The following is an 18672-nucleotide window of genomic DNA, read 5'->3' as shown; positions in this document are numbered from 1 at the left end:
ACTGTCACGGATTTCTGGCCATGAAGGTTTCCAGCAATGCTATCCTTTTAAAAATCTGACCACCGGTAGGCCACAGGGTAGGCCACAGGGTAGGCCATAGGGTAGGCCACAGGGTAGGCCACAGGGTAGGCCACAGGGTAGGCCATAGGGTAGGCCACAGGGTAGGCCACAGGGTAGGCCACAGGGTAGGCCACAGGGTAGGCCACAGGGTAGGCCACAGGGTAGGCCATAGGGTAGGCCATAGGGTAGGCCACAGGGTAGGCCAGAGGGTAGGCCATAGGGTAGGCCATAGGGTAGGCCATAGCGAAGGCCACAGGGTAGGCCATAGGGTAGGCCACAGGGTAGGCCAGAGGGTAGGCCATAGGGTAGGCCATAGGGTAGGCCATAGCGAAGGCCACAGGGTAGGCCATAGGGTAGGCCATAGGGTAGGCCATAGGGTAGGCCACAGGGTAGGCCACAGGGTAGGCCATAGGGTAGGCCACAGGGTAGGCCACAGGGTAGGCCACAGGGTAGGCCATAGGGTAGGCCACAGGGTAGGCCAGAGGGTAGGCCATAGGGTAGGCCATAGGGTAGGCCATAGCGAAGGCCACAGGGTAGGCCATAGGGTAGGTCACAGGGTAGGCCAGAGGGTAGGCCATAGGGTAGGCCATAGGGTAGGCCACAGCGAAGGCCACAGGGTAGGCCACAGGGTAGGCCATAGGGTAGGCCATAGGGTAGGCCACAGGGTAGGCCACAGGGTAGGCCACAGGGTAGGCCATAGGGTAGGCCACAGGGTAGGCCACAGGGTAGGCCACAGGGTAGGCCATAGGGTAGGCCATAGGGTAGGCCATAGGGTAGGCCACAGGGTAGGCCACAGGGTAGGCCATAGGGTAGGCCACAGGGTAGGCCACAGGGTAGGCCACAGGGTAGGCCATAGGGTAGGCCATAGGGTAGGCCACAGGGTAGGCCACAGGGTAGGCCACAGGGTAGGCCACAGGGTAGGCCATAGGGTAGGCCATAGGGTAGGCCACAGGGTAGGCCAGAGGGTAGGCCATAGGGTAGGCCATAGGGTAGGCCATAGCGAAGGCCACAGGGTAGGCCATAGGGTAGGCCATAGGGTAGGCCATAGGGTAGGCCACAGGGTAGGCCATAGGGTAGGCCATAGGGTCGGCCATAGGGTAGGTCATAGGGTAGGCCACAGGGTAGGCCACAGGGTAGTCCACAGGGTAGGCCATAGGGTAGGTCATAGGGTAGGCCACAGGGTAGGCCACAGGGTAGGCCATAGGGTAGGCCACAGGGTAGGCCATAGGGTAGGCCACAGGGTAGGCCATGGCCTAGGCCACGTTTTGTCCACACCCCGGTCTGCAGAGTCTGCACGGTTTGCAGTCTGCCTTTTAACGTGGCCGTATTACTGCTGATAAGTTGCGATTTATAATCTCATTGTTTATGAGCTTTCAATCAAGGTTTTTGTCATATCGTGATCTTGTTTTGTTATACTTGTGTTACATTGTATTAAGTTACGTCATGGTTGTGTTACGTGTACTTGGATGCGCCTGCGCAGAAAAGAACAGGAATAAAAAGATCTTGGAATGTTCATGTTCATTGCGGGTTTGTTTATAATTTCGTCCTTGAATTTCCTAAGATACAACAGTTTTCCCCTCCTTTTTTTGTTGTTTTTTCTTCAGAATGCGAGGAAAACTGCTGAAATGTCGAAAAATGTCCATATCTCGTCTTCTTTGGAGCGACCTGATTGAAACTTCATGGAGAAATCCAGCGTCACGCCATCGACCACGTACTTTTTTATGTCAAATGACCGGTGTTACGGATAGTTTCGTGTAGATCAGCCAGCTTTAACATGTTTCAAATGACAGACAGGTATAACAGTGTATCCTCAGAGGATTTCAGATTGCTCAAATTCCCATGAAAGAAGGTACAGTACTCGGAATCTGGATGATATGCACACAATTTAAGGTACATGTTTGTAGTTACGTCGAGTAGTCCTCCACGAAGGTTGATCACATTTTTGTAAATATTAAAGCTAGAGGCGAGATTTCTCTTCGGGATATTGCTCATAAGATAACATTCTTTCAAAGTCTTGTACTTTTCATTTGTCTGAAAGGGTTGTTGTTGAGAACATTAGATGGAAACACTGCAATTTATGTAATGCCTGATTTTTGAGCTTCGTTCGCGAATTGCCACTATGAAAAGTGGAGGCCGGCCCGCAGAGATGGTTACATATTTAAAAACTAGAATATTATGACCAACTAAGTGCGTAGTTTCAGTTCCAGAATCGGTGTACTTTTGGAGAAATTTAGACAAACGTTTTCCCTGTCTTACCCTACAGCAAATGACCGAAACTGTATCGAGATAGATAACCTATTGATGTGCTTACATTCACTCCCAGGGAAAATTTAATGTATCAAAGTAAAGATAAATGATGTCATTATGTATGCTAGAAGTACCAATCTGTAATGTATTTAGCTCGAGATAGAGAGGTAAACATTTTACACTATTTTTACGATGTTTTTGTATAAAAATGAGGCCCGAGGCCTCAAATAAGCAGCCGTTGTTACGTTGGCAACAAGAGTGCTGCAACCTTTAAAAAGGGCATTTTTGTGCATCTCCATTAAGTGCCTAACTGCATGCAAAATTTGAAGGGGATTGAAAATTTTCATTTCCCAAGATGTTTGATTCTTACAGACTCGTTCTTAAAGATCAAGTGACGCACCTAATGAAAATTTTCAACCCCCCTTCAAATGATGTCACTATGTATGCTAGAAGTACCAATCTGCAATGTTGTATTTAGCTTGAGATAGAGAAATAAACATTTTACACTTTTTTTACGATGTTTTTGTATGAAAATGAGGCCCCTGGCCTCGAACAAGCAGCCGTTGTTACCATGGCAACGAGAGTGCTCCAACCTCTAAAAGGGGCATTTTTGTGCATACCCCCAAGTGCCTAACTGCATGCAAAATTTGAAGGGGGGTTGAAAATTTTTATTTCCCAAGATGTTTGATTCTTACAGACACGTTCTTAAAGATCAAGTGACGCACTTAACCGAACATTGGAAGCGCAGAGTAACAACTACGTACCTGGAAGTGACTTCAACGAAAAAAAAACCTACTCTTGTTTGCTGATTCCACTGTAGATGAAGCTTGAAAAGTTGTAATTAAAGTAGCAATAGAAATATGTATTCCTCTGTTCCTTCTCTTTAAGAAGTTGAGGGAGGAGAGGGGTCTTTGTTTGACATTGTGGCCTACGGAGTAGGGGCTTATTCGAGGAAATACAGCATATCTAGCTCGCATCTTTCGAGGTTCCACTCTTGTTTTGTTTCATAAAATAACTTCCTCGTCCTCTCAAGGGCGGTTAGTTGCTCAAGTTGAAAATTCAGAAAACATTTTGTAGAGTACAGCTTCCCTCCAGCCCACCATGGGTAGGGGATTTGTGTGCATTGGCAGGGAGGGGAGGGTCTGAGTGGGTTTCTTGAAACATACATTGCATGTTTTTGTTAGCTAGCATTTAAATAGTCGCAATACCAGTGCTTCACACAATAAAAAGCACAAAGAATTCGATCTATTAGAATTGAAGAGCAAGTTCCTGAGACAAGTACTTAGGCTGTGTATCCCTTTCCAAAATATATCAGGTACACTTCTTAAAACAACTACATAAATCAACCAAGCTAGTTTATTTGCTAGTTTCTCAAGACATAATTACAATGAAATATTTTGTCAACTTGAAACCTGTTAAAAGGATGGCCTTTTAATTGCAATCATCATCATCACCACAACACTACAAAACAGTTCATTTTTTCATAAAACTCCAGTTTGTCTACAGCAAGGCCTCAATGAAAACAACAACAAAAATAATAATTAGGTAATGTGGTTGAGAATCAAAGAACAGATTTTAACCACATACTGCACAGTGCTAGTTAGAAATTAAAGTTGCATTACATGCCTAAGCTTTCAAGGTACTCTGCAATTACTCCAACACCTTTGTTGAGGTTGCCCTGCTGCCCTCCTTATGGAAAATGGCCAATGACAACTACTGTCTTGGAACACTGCAAGGAGATAGCTCCCTGCTCTTTTTTCTTTCCCAGAACTAACTTGTCGTCTTGCACACGCAAGAATTGATACTTCGTTCCCTCTGCAAGAATACCACTTGACATAAATGGTGAAAAATCCTTGTTCTTGAAACAGCTTGCTATTTTGGTACATTCATTTGTATCTAACTACCCTGTGGCCTACTTGGTGGCCTACCCTGTGACCTACTTGAAGGCACCTTCTCCACCTGGAAAAGTGTTGAACATGGGGTCCCGCAGGGGAGTGTGTTAGGTCCAATGCTATTCAACTTCTTTATCAACGATCTCTTGTTTTACGTCAAGAGCGCCAGGCTGAATGCTTACGCCGATGATCATGAGATATACTATTCCCACGTCGACCCAGCGACAGTAGACGCATGCATATCTCCCAATGTCAAGTTAGCCAATCATTGGTACCAGGAAAATGGGATGTTAGTCAACGAGAGCAAGAACCAGGGTCTCGTTCTTGGCGAAACGGACTATAGTTTTTCCTTCCCAGTAAAGGACACATTAGAGATATTCGGAATGGAAATAGATGATAAGCTCGATTTCTCTAGTCACATATCCAACATATGCAGAAAGATCAATAATCAATTTAATGTTATATTACGATTTCGAAAACTGATATCGAGGGACACCTTACTTACGTTTTACAAAGCTTACATTTTACCGCATTTTAATTATTGTTCCTCAGTTTGGCACTTTTGCGGGGCGCGGAATACGGATGAACTAGAGGCGCTGAATAAGAGAATACTTAGATTTGTACTTAGGGATTACTTGTCGCCATATGATAGCCTTCTGACTAAGGTCAACACTAGTTCCTTATGTAATGGGCGTATCCAGAATTTCCTTATTTTATTGTACAAGAGCCTGTTTTTCACTCATTTTCCAGCTTATATGAGACGTATGTTTTCACTTCGGTCCTCTTCTTATAATCTTCACGGTAATAACATACTGTCACTTAGAAAACCTAGAACAACTAGTTATGGCCTTAATTCATTTTCATACTTCTCAGCTAAGCTATGGAATACACTGCCTGACTATATCCGCATGAGTGCATTTAAAGACTTTAGAAAGATAATCCAAGGCCGTATCTTTGTATAGTCGTTCCCGCTTATCTTCACTTTTCTGTTAATTTCTACTGATATGTTACATAATTATATTTCTAAATACTGTGTATTTTAGTATATTTTAGTATAGTTAGTTTTTTTAGATCTTGTACAGATATATGTATGAATATATATATAGATAATCTCCATTTTATGTTTCTCGAAGATATTAGCTCCAACAAGCTACTCTAAAATTCGAGATGAAATAAAGTTTATGATGATGATGATGATGATGATGAGGCCGTTAAGTTGATTCGTAATAAACCCGTGATGATAAATCAGATACAATGTATATATGAAGTTCATATATTTTTAACTGCGGTATTAAATACGTATGATGCACGATCCTCGCAGTAGAGAGCGCTATTTATGCAACAGCAAAAATCAGACCTGAAAAGAAATCAGGCCTGTACGGGATTCGAACCACTGACCTCTGCGATACTAGTGCAGCGCTCTACCAATTGAGCTATTTATTACGAATCAACTTAACGGCCTGCTCCCAGTTGGCTTGTTAGCTCAATTAGTAGAGCGCTGCACTAGTATCGCAGAGGTCAGTGGTTCGAGTCCCGTACGGGCCTGATTTTTTTCAGGTCTGATTTTCGCTATTGCATAAATAGCGCTATCTACTGCGAAGATCGTGCATCATACGTAGAGACCAGTATATTTTTAGCATGTACTTTCCATTTGAACAACAGCAGCGTCTTTCTGATGGCAAGGTTACCCGTAGCCAACAACTTTCCACTTGACTCTGAGGCTGAGGGTGACCTTGTTGTGATCGAGACGAGTATCTAGTTACCATGGTAACAAAGAAATTTACATTAGAAAAGCAGCAACGTTTGTATCCTATCAAGGTCACCCTTAGCCTCGCTCCTGTTCAAAGACTTGGCAACCAAGTCTTCTTCTTATTCTTCTTTATTCCTCTTCGTTCCTAGTGGAACATACGTCGTCAACTAGAGCGCGCCACCTAACCCTATTTTGTGCAGTGCCCTTTGCCTCATTCCACGTGAGATGTTTCCTCTCTAACTCGGCAATTCTCGTACATCGCCAGGTGTGCTGACGTCTCCCTCTCTTTCTTTTGGCAACCAAGTACGCAACTGTAAAATGGACTATTATACTACAATCTCATATCAACAGCCAATACAACCAAGTACGCAACTGTAAAATGGACTATTATACTACAATCTCATATCAACAGCCAATACAACCAAGTACGCAACTGTAAAATGGACTATTATACTACAATCTCATATCAACAGCCAATACAGATTTCAGAAACGTATACTGTATGATATTTTCACGGATAAACGTTCGCTTTAAAAATATCACCCAGAACGTTAACGATAGTGATCTACTGTTAGATCCTGCACCCATTCAATAACGGAACAGACTCGAGGTGGCGGAGTACTCTGCAGTTACTCCAGGCTTTGAACCAAGTCTTTCGAGCTCAGATAACGAAGAAAGTAAAATCCTCTGACTTACCTTATTTATCACAGCGTACTGCGCACCGATAGAAGCAGGAATGCACAATACTCCGTATTTTCAATCACCGCTTAGCCACCTCTTTATAGGCGGATTCATGCTGACGTCATTGTTTACATTTCTGCTCATTTGCATACGGCTTTGCGTAAAGAAGGAAGCATGTTAGATACAAATTGACTTCAGGCAGCTAAAGAGCTAGAAAACCTCAGTACATGGTGAAAGTTTTAGCTCTTTGGGTGTAATATTCAAGGAGAAATAGTCCATCAAAAACTGCAAAATTTCTGGGTGGCAAAAGCGCTAATGAACTCATACATTCTATGTAAAATTTTGAGTTTTTAAACCCGTGTTGCACAAAAAGTATTCAATGCATCAGGCTCGTATTCATTGGCCGAGTTAATCGTACTTTGACCTTTCGATATTCAGAACTGATTTATTTCTAGCTCCATCAGAAACTGAATTGCTTATGCTAATGGGGCAAATATTGTAAACAAGGATTCCCCTATAGCCATCTTGAATTTAATTCTTTCCACGTGCTGCGTACCGCGTAGCCAGCTCTTTTCGGTAACGGACTCGACATGGCGGGGTATACTGCAGTCACTCCAACGCTTTACTTCTTCTCTTGAATTCCATCAGCAGGTCATCATGTTATTTATTTCATTAGAGCTCTAACTAGATAGATGGACAGATAGATAGATAGATACTTTATTAGGCACAGAATCCATAAAGCTAAGTCACTTATTTACAATGAAGCTGTGCATCTAAAATATTAAAAACATACACTCACAAATATATATATATTTATACAATATAAACATTAAAATAAATAACGCTTAGCTTTGCCCATGTTCCGTTAACAATAAGCCTACGATGGCGAATTATATAGATTATTACAAGTTATTAAGGCCAATAGTTATTTACAAACTCTTTAAGTGTCAGGGAGCATTTTGTGGCATGATCAAGGTTGTTCAGGTTGATTCCTCCCTCACAGGGACGATCCCACTAAAATTTGCCTCGTTCCAAACTCGGTCTAGACCTACTTACCGGGGTATATTACTTACCCCGGTACTTATATCCTTGATTTCCTTAGTGGCCGTTTGGGCATTTTGGCCACTAGTAGCCGTCTGGACATTTTGGCCACTAGTGACTGTTTGGCAATTTTCACCACTAATTGCCTTTTCGCAATTTTGGCCACTCGGTGGCCGTTTGGCCGTTTCGGCCACTAGTGGCCGTTTGGACAATTCTGCCACTAGTGGCCGTTTCAGCATTTTGGCCCCTAGTGGCCGTTTGGGCAATTCTGCCACTAGTGGCCGTTTCAGCATTTTGGCCACTAGTGACCGTTTGGCTATTATGACCACTAGTACAGGATTCGACATCTTCGCTAGCCCGGTAGCTCGAGGCTAGTGAGAATTTGGTCGGGCTGGTAAAAAGCCACGTTTAATAGCCCGCTGGCTACGGTAGAAAAATTGAAAGAAACTATTTATAATTAGTTTGCTTGAAGCTCGCAGTTGATTAAAAAACAAGAAAGTTTAAATTATAATGATAATACCAATAAAGAAGGCGTAAGCCTTTCATCTTCTGGCATTTTACTTTTGTCTTGCGTGTAGATCGTAAACATCGCTAGATCCCAGACTCTGCGCGTAATGGTCAATGTCTTCCCCAGTCTTTCCCCTACCAATGTTGCGATGCCTTGCACATCACCTCGGACGATCGCCTCGCACTTGAAAATTTACTTAGCTTTTTCCTTAAATAGCACATTATATTATCACAATTAAAGAAAAAACGCTATTCTTTATCATTTTAGAGGACCTTGCCAATAAATTTAGAGGAAGATTTGCGTGTTTGGGGTTGAAGTAGACCTCGAGGGAAATTGATCCTCGTGGCCGTCTGGCCATTTTGGTCGCCAGTGGCCGTTTCCCTATTTTCACCACTAGTGGCCTTTTCGCCATTTTGGCCACTAGTGGCCGTTTGGCCATTTCGACCACTAGTGGCCGTTTGGGCAATTTGGCCACTAGTGGCCGTTTCAGCATTTTGGCCACTAGTGGCCGTTTGGCTATTATGGTCACTAGTGGCCATCTAACCATTTTGGCCACGAGTGGCCGTTTCGCTATTTTGGCCACTAGTGGCCGTTTGGGCATTTTGGCCACTAGTGGCCGTTTGGCCATTTTGGCCACTAGTGGCCGATTGGGCATTCTGGCCAGTATTGACCGTTTGGGCATTTTGGCCGCTACTGGCCGTTTGGGTATTTTGGCGACTAGTAACCGTTTAAGCATATTGGCCAAAAGTGGCCGACTGGCCGTTTAGGCATTTTGGCAACTAATGGCCATTTGAAAATTTTGGCCACTAGTAACCGTTTGGGCATTCTGGCCACTAGTGGGAGTTTGGCCTTTTTCGACACTAGTAGCCGTTTGCGCATTTTGTCCACTAGTGCCCGTTTGGGCCTTTTGGCCACCAGTGGCCGTTTGGGTATTAGTAGTAGTCGTCGTTTTGCTATTCTTGTGAGTTGTGTTTTGTGAACTTTAGCTACTAGTGGCGGTTTGGCCATTTTTGCCGCTATTGGCTGTTTTGCCATTCTATCTTAATAACAACATGCTCTGCGTGCTACTTTGAAGTTAACTGTCGGTGAAAATCATTCTACTGTATACAGGGTGGAGTAACGTTATTTCTTTCAGTGGTGAATATATCCGGTCATAGCTTAGAAAAACTGTACTTAGCCACCACCTAACTTTATAAGTAGAGATTATACTGAGGAGATTAGGTTTGGTTTGGTTTTTGTTTTTGTTTTAATCACAAGGAAAACACATAGTTTCTAGTGTGAGACAATTCTAACAAAGCAAGCGTGGGGAAAATGCACGCTTTTTATCGACCAATAAGATTGTTAATTAACTCCAATATAAAAACACGTGAAGACCAAGAGGCAGTTTACGTAAAACAGGTTTTCAGTTCATCCTGGATGCTTGTGTGGTGCTTGTTTTGTACAAAACATTGAAGATGTTTTCCGTTTCAAGAATCACCTTTGTTAGCTTTCTGCTACTTGTGGTGGGAAAACAAGGCAATGGCTTACCAACAGGGATTCGACAACGAAATGCTGGTGAGGTGATTAAATCGTTAGATAAATCATGAAATATTACGTTTATCGCGAATGCGAACAGCATATTCCACGTTTACGTTCTTTAATTTCAATTCTTAAATGACTGACAGAGATATATAAAAAGTAATCTTTTTCAACAAGTGCAACCGAACTATTCGCATAATTTTCAATTCTTGCCTTTTGCCGCCTTGCGATATATTTCTTAATCTCTTTATTACCAATTCTATGGTATATCAAACTAGGAGACATTTTAGTTGCAGGGACACAGCACCGAGGTTGTCTCTGAAAGAATAACATTGCTCTCATTTGATATAAACGGGGGTTATAATTTCTCCATCCCAGGAATAGTGTACGAGTAGCAGTCGAAGCTTTAGATATGACTGGCAAGACATGATTGGTAAAGATTTCCGTCTATCATATAGCTTCACACCATTCGAAAACAAACCCTTAGTCCTAAACCGGCTCAATTTTTTGTTTTCGCCGTTGTTTTCTTTATCTATGAACTGCATGCAAAACAAAGTAAGGGGCTGTGCTAAAATCTTGCCCAGGACTGAAATGAAATGAACTTTTATCTGGCGAAGGACTTGTGAGTTGAATTTTTGTATCAACGTGACTGAAGAGAGAATTGCGTGGCTCAGGCAAATAAAATAGCAACAGGCTTGAAACCTTGAATGATGGTTCATGCCCCAAAAGTACCTAAAACATGATTTCATGTATCTTCCGCCTCTCAAATCATTTGAAAATTGTGACACGTACCATTCATGGTCGAGAATCCCTTGCTTGCAATTGGTGTCTTGGAACCTGATGAAACAGGATTTTACATTGTTTGAGGTACCGTTCTGTTTTCATTCTCCTTACCAGGGGATTCTATTCCTGACCAACTCGGCGATAAGTTGCAACTCCCGCCGTACAAGTGGCCTAGCAATGATACTGAGATCCAGACGAAAGATAATCATCGAGTACGTCAGTGGGCTGAGTTTTCTTCTGATAGTCACAAGATCGCTGAGTTATCAGAAACCACCGACATAAAGGAATCGCAAACCAGCAGTCAGTCTGGCGATGATATCCCGCGTGACAAATTGACTCGCGGTGATGCTGATGTGGCGGAAGAAGATTTTCTATCGTTGATGGCTGGGTTCAAACGGCCGCAAAGTTCAGATGTACTTACTAAAAAGAAGATTGAAATTGGTTCTGATTGGAACAAGATCGCAAAATTGGGATCGGAAGGGAATCACCCTGGCGATGACCTCCCGCGGGACGAGTTGGTTTCCCGTGATGGTACAATCCCGACTGAGACGACTGAGCAAGAAACAGATCGTGCATTACTATCTGGCAATGACCTACCGTGGGTCGAGTGGACTCGCCATAAAACGAAGTTCCCGAAAACTAAAGATGATCCTAAATTACATCTGGCTAAGATCGAGGGAATGGAAACTCTAGAGGCAAAAAAATCATCAGAACCCATCGACGCAAAGAAAGCCACTTCAGGAGAAGAGCATGCGCACGATGAACATGACTGCGAGGAAATCGATAGCGCTAAGGAATTTCAAAAGAATCGACCTGAGGATAGGTTGAGTCGCGGTGATGCTTCAATCCTAGCTGTGGAGACAGAAAACAGTCCTGATCCTGCATTGCAAACGGCAAAACTTATAGGATCAGAAACGGCAGATGCCTTTCAGAAGGAGAAAGTAGAAGTGGGTGCTAATAGCAAAAAGAGCCTTGAGTATTATCAAATTTGGTCGACGCAAAGGAATCAGTCGCAGCACAAAAGTCCGATGAACGGGATGGGCAAATCGATATCTCCTCGGAAGTCGAAAGAGTGGATTTAGAAGCAGAAAAGCGGCATACAAAGTAGTTTTTCGGTTAAGGACTTGTTGGGTATTGACTTAATTAAACGCTGCTCGAGAATAGGAACAGAAACCTGATGGTGAAGGTTTAAATCTGACAGCTATTGTTAGCCTCGTGCAAACAGCTTTAGATAAAACTGCAATAAAATACAACAAAGATTGTCGACGAAGCATCAATTTATTTGCAAAATTGATGTTTTTTCCCATTCATTGGTCTGAATAAATATATTCGTTGTTTGTAAGAATCCAGAAAACTTTATTAAATGTCGCAACGCAGATATCAAAAAGAAGTTTTTGCGTTTTCTTTTATCAAACATCTTTGTCTCCCTAGCTTAAATGCCAAAAGGATTAAAAACGTTCTCCTTCTCAATCTTCAACTTATGAATTACAGGGCTAAAGATGAAAGGAGCATGTCTGAGAAAGTATCTTTGTTCTCTGACACATAGTTAACTATGTCTGACACTATGAGTTACTTTGTTAGTGTCATACTTATTTCGCAAAAGATCAAACAACTCTAACTTATTTTTGGCATATTGAAGGTTCCGTCTGGTTTCAAAAGCCTTGTTTCGGACGGCTACGTTACCGCTCGTAAGTTTCTCCGTTCAATTTCGCACGCTTCTGGTGTTACCCAGTGGCGGACTCAGACCTTAAGCCGTGACGGGGGAGGGGAGGGGAATTTTTATTAGCGTGTACACCTGCCGGCTTTTCTTCCCTCTACGTTTATGTTTTCACCCAAAATAAGGGGGGGGGGGGGGGTGTGGGGGAAGGCGGGCTCTTACATCCCTCTCCTAGGTCCGCCACTGGTACCCGTAATGTCGTGAATAACCTTAATGATGGGAAAGAATCGACGTTAAAAAAATTATGGGGATGCGGCAGGTTTTCCGTTTTGCTTTTGAATACAAATCTTCTGCAACACTTCCTTCTAGCGTCATTATACAACGTCTAGTTCTTCTCACTTCTATAAAATTGTGCTGTATCAGTAGCCACATGCAGTCTCGGAATGCCTATTTTTTATAATACTCCGATTTGGTAGAACCTGTTTACGGTGGTCAACTTGCAGTATAAAGCGGTCACCCCACAATTCCCTGTTGTTGACCACATATTACAGGTTGGCCGGTTGAACATAACAAATAAATTTGGCTTTGAAAAAAAAGACTTTTGATCAAGTGGTGGAAGAGAGAGAGAGAAAGGTCATGTCCTTAGGCTAATAAATTGAAAAGGGAAATTTTACTCTGCTGAGGTGTTAGTGGACTAACTTTTTAATCAAAGTGTGTTGCTACCATAATTATAATGGTATTTCTGAATTAACTACAAAAGATTGATTAAGATTAATCATGTTTATTATTAGGTTATCCAAATCAAAATACTATTTAATAGAGGATGATGAAACCAATGGGGTCATAAATGGTAATTTTACACAATTGTAAAAAAAGAAAAAAAATAAGGCACTGCAGGAAATTGTTAAAAAATAAACTAAGGAATTGAACAAGTTGCAAACAGTGTAACTAGCTTGTACACAAACTATAATATATCAAGCATCATTTTTCTGAATAAGTTTATCACTTGTCCTAAAGTGTTATCCTCACTTATTTCACAGATTTTAACAGCTCCAGCACTTTTTCTTAAAATTACTGACAGTGATATAACAAAGGACTTCAAATGATGAAAAAATAATTCAGAGAGTACAAGATGCCATTAGCTAGGCATCCTGTATAATACTATATGTTAGAAAACTCTGTATACTTTTGAATACTCAAACGCATGAGAAAAAAGCTTTGTTAGGATATTGGTCAAGACAGATAAATTTGATAAAAACAAGGGGAAACTGAATTACATTCTGGCTAGTGACCATAAGAAAAATGTTACTCCATTTGGAAAAGTTAATAGAATTCATGATTGGAGAGAGAAGAGAAAAAATTTATCTCTGTTCTATATTTATCATTAATTAATTCTTTCAGACTCTTAATTACCCTCTTAGCCTTATACACAGCTGAACATTTTCCAAATCTTTGAAGTCTTTATCTGTGTGAATATATTGCTAGTTATTGAATAGTAGAAAAATTAATTGAGAAATGAATAACTGGCCAGTACTGTTTGAAACTGGTCAGATTTGTTATATACCTTGTCATATATCTCCAAACCTTAAAATAGTAAAACACAATTCTAGCAAAGAATATTGGCTTCAAGAAAACTGTATGGATTATGAAAGTTTAGCCATTCTTTAACAAAATTGCATCCTCAAAAATCCTCAATGTAGCTGAATCTTTTATCAGAACATATATTTTCGAAAACAGTGTAAGAGAGCCAAAAGCTAACAGTGGAAGGACGTTTTTTTAAGTTAAATCAACCTTCTTCTAGAGAAAGCCTAAGATGCACCGATTGCATAAAGTCATGACATATTAATAACCAGCTCTACATTTATAATCCTCAATGTTGAGTTACATAACATATATTTTATTTTCTACTTAAAATAAGATATGCATATCTTCTAATATAAACCTCTATTTCTTCTAAACTCTACTTAAGCAATACAACACATTTTTCCAGGCTCTAGAATGTGACAAAGCCACACAGGATGTTGGCAGAACACAAGCAAAGCTTATTTATAAATCAAAAGCCATAGGGGAGAGATTTATAAGCTTTCCATGTGTTCCTCCAACATCCTAAAAGGCTTTATCACATTATAGAGCCCAGAAAATATGTGTTCTATTGCTTTTATGACATAACTAGTAACATGTGGGCATCCACTTGGAAACTGAATTCACCAATTTGAGGATACTAATTACATTCATTATGATATAAAAGACACAAGAATTTTATACTGAAAGCATCAAAGTCATTTATTATACCACACACTGTTTTATGATATTATAGGTTGGATTGAAATTCAGGTTAAAATGAATTCAAACTAAGTTTATATGTTTCTTCCTCTATTGAATAATAATGGTAATCTACTTGAAACAATAGAAAATATGATTGAGCCTAGTTTCAAGTCATTTCAACCTGAAAATTTAAAACTACAACACTATTTTGTAATGAGAAAATTAATTATTTTAGGTACAATTCTAAATTAAATGCAACTCATTTAGCAATGGGTCATAGCAGATTTTTCTCAAACATAATCTTCTGGAAGCCCTCTGGTGCGTGAAAAACAAATTCACTGAAACAAACATCTAGGATTGAACCATCATCAACTGCAAGAAAATGAAGCAAAAAAAAAAATCCAAGCAATGCATGCATTTTATGGTTTAAAGTGCAGACAAAAAATAACAGCAGTCAGTAGGGACCAAGACTTGTCATTTCTTTCCATGAGCTCATAGATAAAAATCAGAATGAGTTGTTCCCTGATTGACTGCCAGAATCTCTGTTAAAATCATCATATATTCTCTTGTGAAACATAGGGAGAAATCAGTGTTGCATCAAAGGTCACATAATGCTTTATTTTACTTGTCAGTTCAATTGCTGATCATTAGCCCAGGGTTATTGAAGTGGTCCTGATGTAAAATGACTTTGCAGGACCACAATGTATTCTTTTCCAGGCAGGCCTGAACCATTTTCATCTCCAAAGAAACCCAAAGCAAACTGAAGACTCTGAAGCAGTGGTGCTGGTTACTAATAAACAGAAAGTGTTTTCACAGTGCCGCTCAATTCTCCTCGATGTTGCTCATGTGTTTTTATGAGCGAAAACCATAAAAATGCTTTTAACTTAATTGCCCTGTCTTTTTGTTTTCAGCATTGAAAAGGGCCATCGCTTAGAGGACTGAAAGGTGTAATAATTTTCATACATAAATTCAAGCTGGGCTCAATCTTATGTTAGTAATTAGCCTGTGTCAAATTTATACTTACCATAAAATACTGGGTATACTGTTCCTTTCACACCCGTTATAGGACAGTGCAAATGCTTCCCATTGTGATAGAAATTAAGCTCTACATGGTCATAGGTACAGGCCTGAAACAAAATCAGTGTCAACTCCATCATTTGGGTTGGCCAAAATCTACCATGATTGTAGTGAACTCCATGGAAGTCTTACCTTAAACTTAATAAGCCAATGTTAACCCTGGGTCAAGATTTCATTTTGTTATTAACAATTATGATATGTTTGCTATAAAATTCCAATACTAGTGATATTGAGTGCATAGCTAGTGGACACAGCAGTCAAACATCTGTGAAAGGAAGAGGATACCTGGGTAACCACACCCTACGTTACTGATGTGAAATAAATTGTTGTTGTTGTTGTTTCCTTTCATGCAGGGCTCAACAGTAACTTTTCAACTTACTAGCTAAGTGGCTAGTGACACCTTAGATGTTACAACAATTTCAATCTGTTTACTAGCCAAACTGGCTAGTGGAAATTGAAAAACCACAAACCAAAACTGAATTTCTACTAGTCTGTGGCTAGTGGGCTACCATTAGTGTCGAGCTCTGTCATGGATTTCAGTTTATGAACATTTTAATTATTTTTGGCACAATTTTGCTTGACAGTAATTCTTAAATATATTTTCCTTAATGAATTTCAGCTGTAAAAATTGATCCACTTGTGCAGGCCTGATGTTGACCACTATAGCTTGTATTTATCAATTAAGTTAGTACTTTCTGTGTGTCTTACATGAAGAGGCTTATACTGCTACATTTCCTCTTCAGCATGCTTAAACTTAGGCAGAAAGAACAAGCACCAAACAAAGTATCAAGTCTTTGAAAAACATTAATGCCACGCTAATGTAAACAAATAATGCAACACACACCTTTTTGGAAACCCAAATTATAAGATATATGTCTTATTAACCAAGCGCGAGGGCCGTACTGGAAGAATATCGGCCTGAGGTCTTGACAGTACAAACCGAGCGCAGCGAGGTCCGTACAAAAAAGACCAAGGGCCGATATTCTTCCAGTACGGTCCCGAGCAAGCTTGGTTAATAAGAGATTTATTATACGACTGAAGTTCAAAGGGATACAAGTGCGGTATCATTTGGGACCATTCGGGACAGTGCCCGGTCCAATACTTAGAAAATATTGGACCGGCAATAGAGCATTTTGATTGGTTGATTTTAGTTATTGGCCCTCTGACTGCCTGAGTTGTGTAATAATTGTATGTTATTGACTAGAAAATAGAACACATGACAGGGGAAGGAGGAGGAGGACACAAGCATCCCAGAACCACCCCAGCTACTCTCCTGGATATGATAAAGTAGTTAATATACAGACTTACAATCATGTCTCCTTCTTCTGGTATTTCTCGCAGCCTGTGTCTCACAGTTCCATTGTGAGCTACAGTGCCATCAGATCTAAGGACCCAGCTTTCTGAATTATTTCCTAATGGTATCTTGTTCAAGTCACATCTTTTTGTTGCAAGTCCAACACCCCATGCACCTGTCAAAAAGACATACTGCATAATGTAGTTCCCCTGATAATGTCATATAACAAGTATGTGACTGTACTCTGACATTCAACAGATAAAAAAGCCCCAATCACAATGCATATTACATTATTATCATTAAAACTGACAGAAAGTAAAAAGTGGACTTCAGTTCATGTACTGTTTACATGTACACATCGACTTTATTTTATTGACTTTATTTATTTTTTTTTTTAAATAAAAGAAATAAAGGCTTTTGTAGCCCGCAGTTAGCAAAGCTATTCTAGGTGGGCTACCTAAACAGACACTGTATAGGCTCTCACACATACACACACACACACACACACACACACACACACACACATGCAACAATGAAATAAATAAATAAATGAGCAAATAAAAATAAATAATAAATAATAGTAGTGATAATCATGTTAAAGGTTTTAACTGGACCAGTTGCACAAGGGAGTTTTTAACAGGTCAAAGAGAAAGCTAATCAGTTGAAATACAAATATAAGCTAGAAAGGTCAAGGTAGCGCAAGTCAACATTCATCTCCTCAATTTCAAGAATTTTCAAAAGCAAGTGAGTTAGCTCATGTTTAAAAGGTGCTTTCCTTAGCTTACGGATTTCAGGGGGGATGCCATTCCATATTTTCGCACCAACTCTAGAAACACATCAGTTACAGGCCTGAAAGTTTGACTTTTAATAACGACCACGCAGACAGGAAAGGGGTGAAGTAAAAATTTGAATGAGTCAGAGCTGGAATCTAAATCTTTGGACAGGGAAAATAAGATCTACCCCCACCCTTGTTTGTTTTTCATTAGCTCTTTCAGGTTTAGTGAATATTGGAGACTTTCACCTCAATCAACGACTTGTGAGTCAATCACTTTTCTGTACGTATCAAAAACATGCCTGAGTCTTGTTATCTCCTTATCCACCTTGACGTGTAACTCCAAACTTGTCAACAACACTTATTCATTAAAATTCAAGGACCGTTTTTCTCAAAAACCAATTCAGACCACTATGAATCACTCTAAATTGGTTAAATATCGTTTCCTTTGTTCAATAAATAATCGATTGAGACAAACATTTTGTGCAATATAACGCGTGTAAATCAGTGGATTTTAGTTAATATGCTAATCCACAATTTAATAATTTGATGATTTTCTTCATTGTTAGATGATAAGAAACGTTAGGTAAAAAGGGGGATGTTTGTAAGTAGAAGAAAACTATCTCATTTTTGTGGCTGAGAAATCGAGAGCATATTATCAGCTGGAGTATATATTATCAACTGCAAAGAAACGTACCTCCAGATTGTATTTTCATTTCAAAGTAGCATTTATTTTGAAGGATCGCCGCATTCGCTAAAGCTGCCCCAGAACCACATATCCTTTTACCGGATTTCACAATGACGACCTCATTTCCTACAAATCCAATGGAATTACTCAAGCGATAATTTCATGTGTACAAGTGTGAAAACAGCTCTTTCACAAAAACACTCGAAGTGTTGCAATCACTCACCCATATGCCCTGTATCTAGCTGTACTTGAGGAAGCTCTCTGGGCTGTGAATTTCTGGGTTGATGATATCTCCTCAAACAACATAAAATTCCTAATCCACAAGCTTCCATTATATTTGTCCGATCGTAAAATCCTTATTCATCTCGAAGTTCACCGCCATATAGTTCCACTTCCTTCATAGCGTGACTTTCCGAAAAAAACTGGATACCATTAACCT

At 40.3% G+C, this 18672-nt stretch overlaps 1 protein-coding gene and 1 pseudogene across 2 annotated transcripts; both read right to left on the bottom strand.

The window, feature by feature from the left end:
• Positions 1-3532: 3532 nt before the first annotated feature.
• LOC148727517 (profilin pseudogene) lies at positions 3533-7222 on the bottom strand (annotated as a pseudogene).
• A 5680-nt stretch (positions 7223-12902) lies between these two features.
• LOC111339399 (SPRY domain-containing protein 7) lies at positions 12903-18658 on the bottom strand. Of its 2 annotated transcripts, XM_088726764.1 has the most exons (5): positions 18457-18657; positions 18243-18359; positions 16788-16948; positions 15427-15529; positions 12903-14774 (listed from the first exon to the last, which is right to left on the bottom strand). In XM_088726764.1, the coding sequence occupies exons 1-5, from the start codon at positions 18563-18565 to the stop codon at positions 14677-14679; spliced, it is 588 nt and encodes a 195-aa protein (XP_088582890.1). In that variant the 5' UTR covers positions 18566-18657; the 3' UTR covers positions 12903-14676. The 2 variants fall into 2 exon arrangements, with proteins under 2 accessions (XP_088582890.1, XP_088582891.1); XM_088726765.1 differs by lacking the exon at positions 18243-18359 and having other exon boundaries at positions 18457-18658.
• Positions 18659-18672: the final 14 nt, after the last annotated feature.

This window comes from Stylophora pistillata, chromosome 7, assembly GCF_964205215.1.
Source record: "Stylophora pistillata chromosome 7, jaStyPist1.2, whole genome shotgun sequence".
In the NCBI taxonomy this organism is placed as follows: domain Eukaryota; kingdom Metazoa; phylum Cnidaria; class Anthozoa; order Scleractinia; family Pocilloporidae; genus Stylophora; species Stylophora pistillata.
This window is presented reverse-complemented; position numbering and strand designations above follow the sequence as displayed.